The sequence below is a fragment of the Mandrillus leucophaeus genome, unplaced genomic scaffold (genome assembly GCF_000951045.1).
Source record: "Mandrillus leucophaeus isolate KB7577 unplaced genomic scaffold, Mleu.le_1.0 Scaffold6, whole genome shotgun sequence".
Taxonomy (NCBI): Eukaryota; Metazoa; Chordata; class Mammalia; order Primates; family Cercopithecidae; genus Mandrillus; species Mandrillus leucophaeus.
Genome location: NW_012106474.1, coordinates 1,600,536 through 1,601,965, shown reverse-complemented (window position 1 = coordinate 1,601,965; position 1,430 = coordinate 1,600,536). Strand labels below are relative to the sequence as shown.

Genomic DNA, 1,430 nt, shown 5'->3' with positions numbered 1-1,430 from the left:
CACCCCTCTCCAAAGGGCCGCCAGCTCCTGCCTGGGCCTCTCCTGACCAGGCTCACAGGTCCACAGCTCTGAGGCTCAGGTCACCTGGCATGGACCCTGAGCCAGTGTCTCTTCCCAGGGCCACCATCAGCCCCTGTTGGTAGAGCTGGGTGGCCCCAGTATAGGGCTGTGGCCCCAGTATAGGGCTGGGCACATGTGGGCATTTGCCAAGGCCTGGCAGAGTTCCTCTGCCACCTCCCCCAGCCTCCTGGCTACCCCTGGCACTGGCCCCGCCTTCTGTCCCCTCCTCCGACCTCCTCATGGCCCCTCCTGGGCCCCTCAGTCACAGAGAGGCCTGGACATAGCATCAGGTGATAACTAATATCTGCATGACTCTGGGAAGCCACTCAGCTTCTCTGGGCCTCAGTTTCCCCATCTGTGAAGTGGGCTGGCCATGTTTAACCCCTGGAGTTGCCAAGGGAGCCCATCAGGGAACACGGCACCCCTGTACCTCAAGTACTCCCTGGGTGCCTGCCACCTGAGACCACGGAGCCGGCACACGGACCCCCGTCCTTAGAGGTGAAGAGGTGGCAGCTGGTCACGTGCGCAGCACACTCACGTTTTCACGTAAGGGTCCGAGTAGCCGTTGGCATCCATGGCGGCCAGGTGTGCGCACCGCACGATGCCCACCAGCAGGCCCTGCTTCTGCGAGCTGTACTTGAGGGAGATGAGGATGCGGCCCCGCTCCTCCAGGGACTTGTCTTCGGTCTTGTCCACCTGTTGGATGGGACGGTCACTCAGTCCTCACCTGCTCCCACCCCTCTCTTGGCCATACTTGGCCTCCTCTTCCTGAGCCCACCCACGCTCGCTGCTGCAGCCAGGCCCGCTCAGGGTCCCTGGTGAGTGGCCACACTGTGAACTCACAGGCCTCTGTCCTCTCTTCCCTCCCAAGGGTTCTGCTGGGGGTGGATCTGACCCTCACCCTCCCTGTTCTTGGCTGCATGGCCTGGGGTGCCCTTCACAGCCCAGCAAGGGCCAGCCCAGGGATCGGCAACTGCGGCCCGGGGGCCAGATCAGGCCCGACGCCTGGCTCCGTATGGGATGTGAGGTAAGAGTGGCTCTTACCCTTTTTTAAAAAAATTTCTTTTTCAAAAAAAGAGAGACGGGGTCTCACTATGTTGCCCAGGCTGATCTCAAACTCCTGGGCTCAAGGGATCCTCCCACCTCAGTCTCCCAAAGTGCTGGGGTTACAGGCGTGAGCCACCGTGCCCAGCTGGTTCCTTTCAGAATAGCAGAAAGAAAAACGAAATGAAAAATATTTTGTGGCACATGAAAATGATATGAAATTCACACTTCGGCTTCCATTAATAACATGTCATTGGAACACAGCCTTGCCGGCTCCTTGATGCCTTCTCTATGGCTGCTTTTGCTCTAAGGACAGAGCGGCGTGG

At 59.4% G+C, this 1,430-nt stretch overlaps 1 protein-coding gene across 1 annotated transcript in view; it reads right to left on the bottom strand.

The window, feature by feature from the left end:
• The window catches only part of DOC2B (double C2-like domains, beta), a 24,673-nt gene that overhangs the window by 9,987 nt on the left and 13,256 nt on the right, over positions 1 to 1,430 (bottom strand). The window contains exon 6 of the mRNA XM_011999656.1: positions 599 to 756. Coding sequence (XP_011855046.1) covers positions 599 to 756 — 158 coding nt within the window. The remainder of the gene's footprint in view (positions 1 to 598; positions 757 to 1,430) is intronic.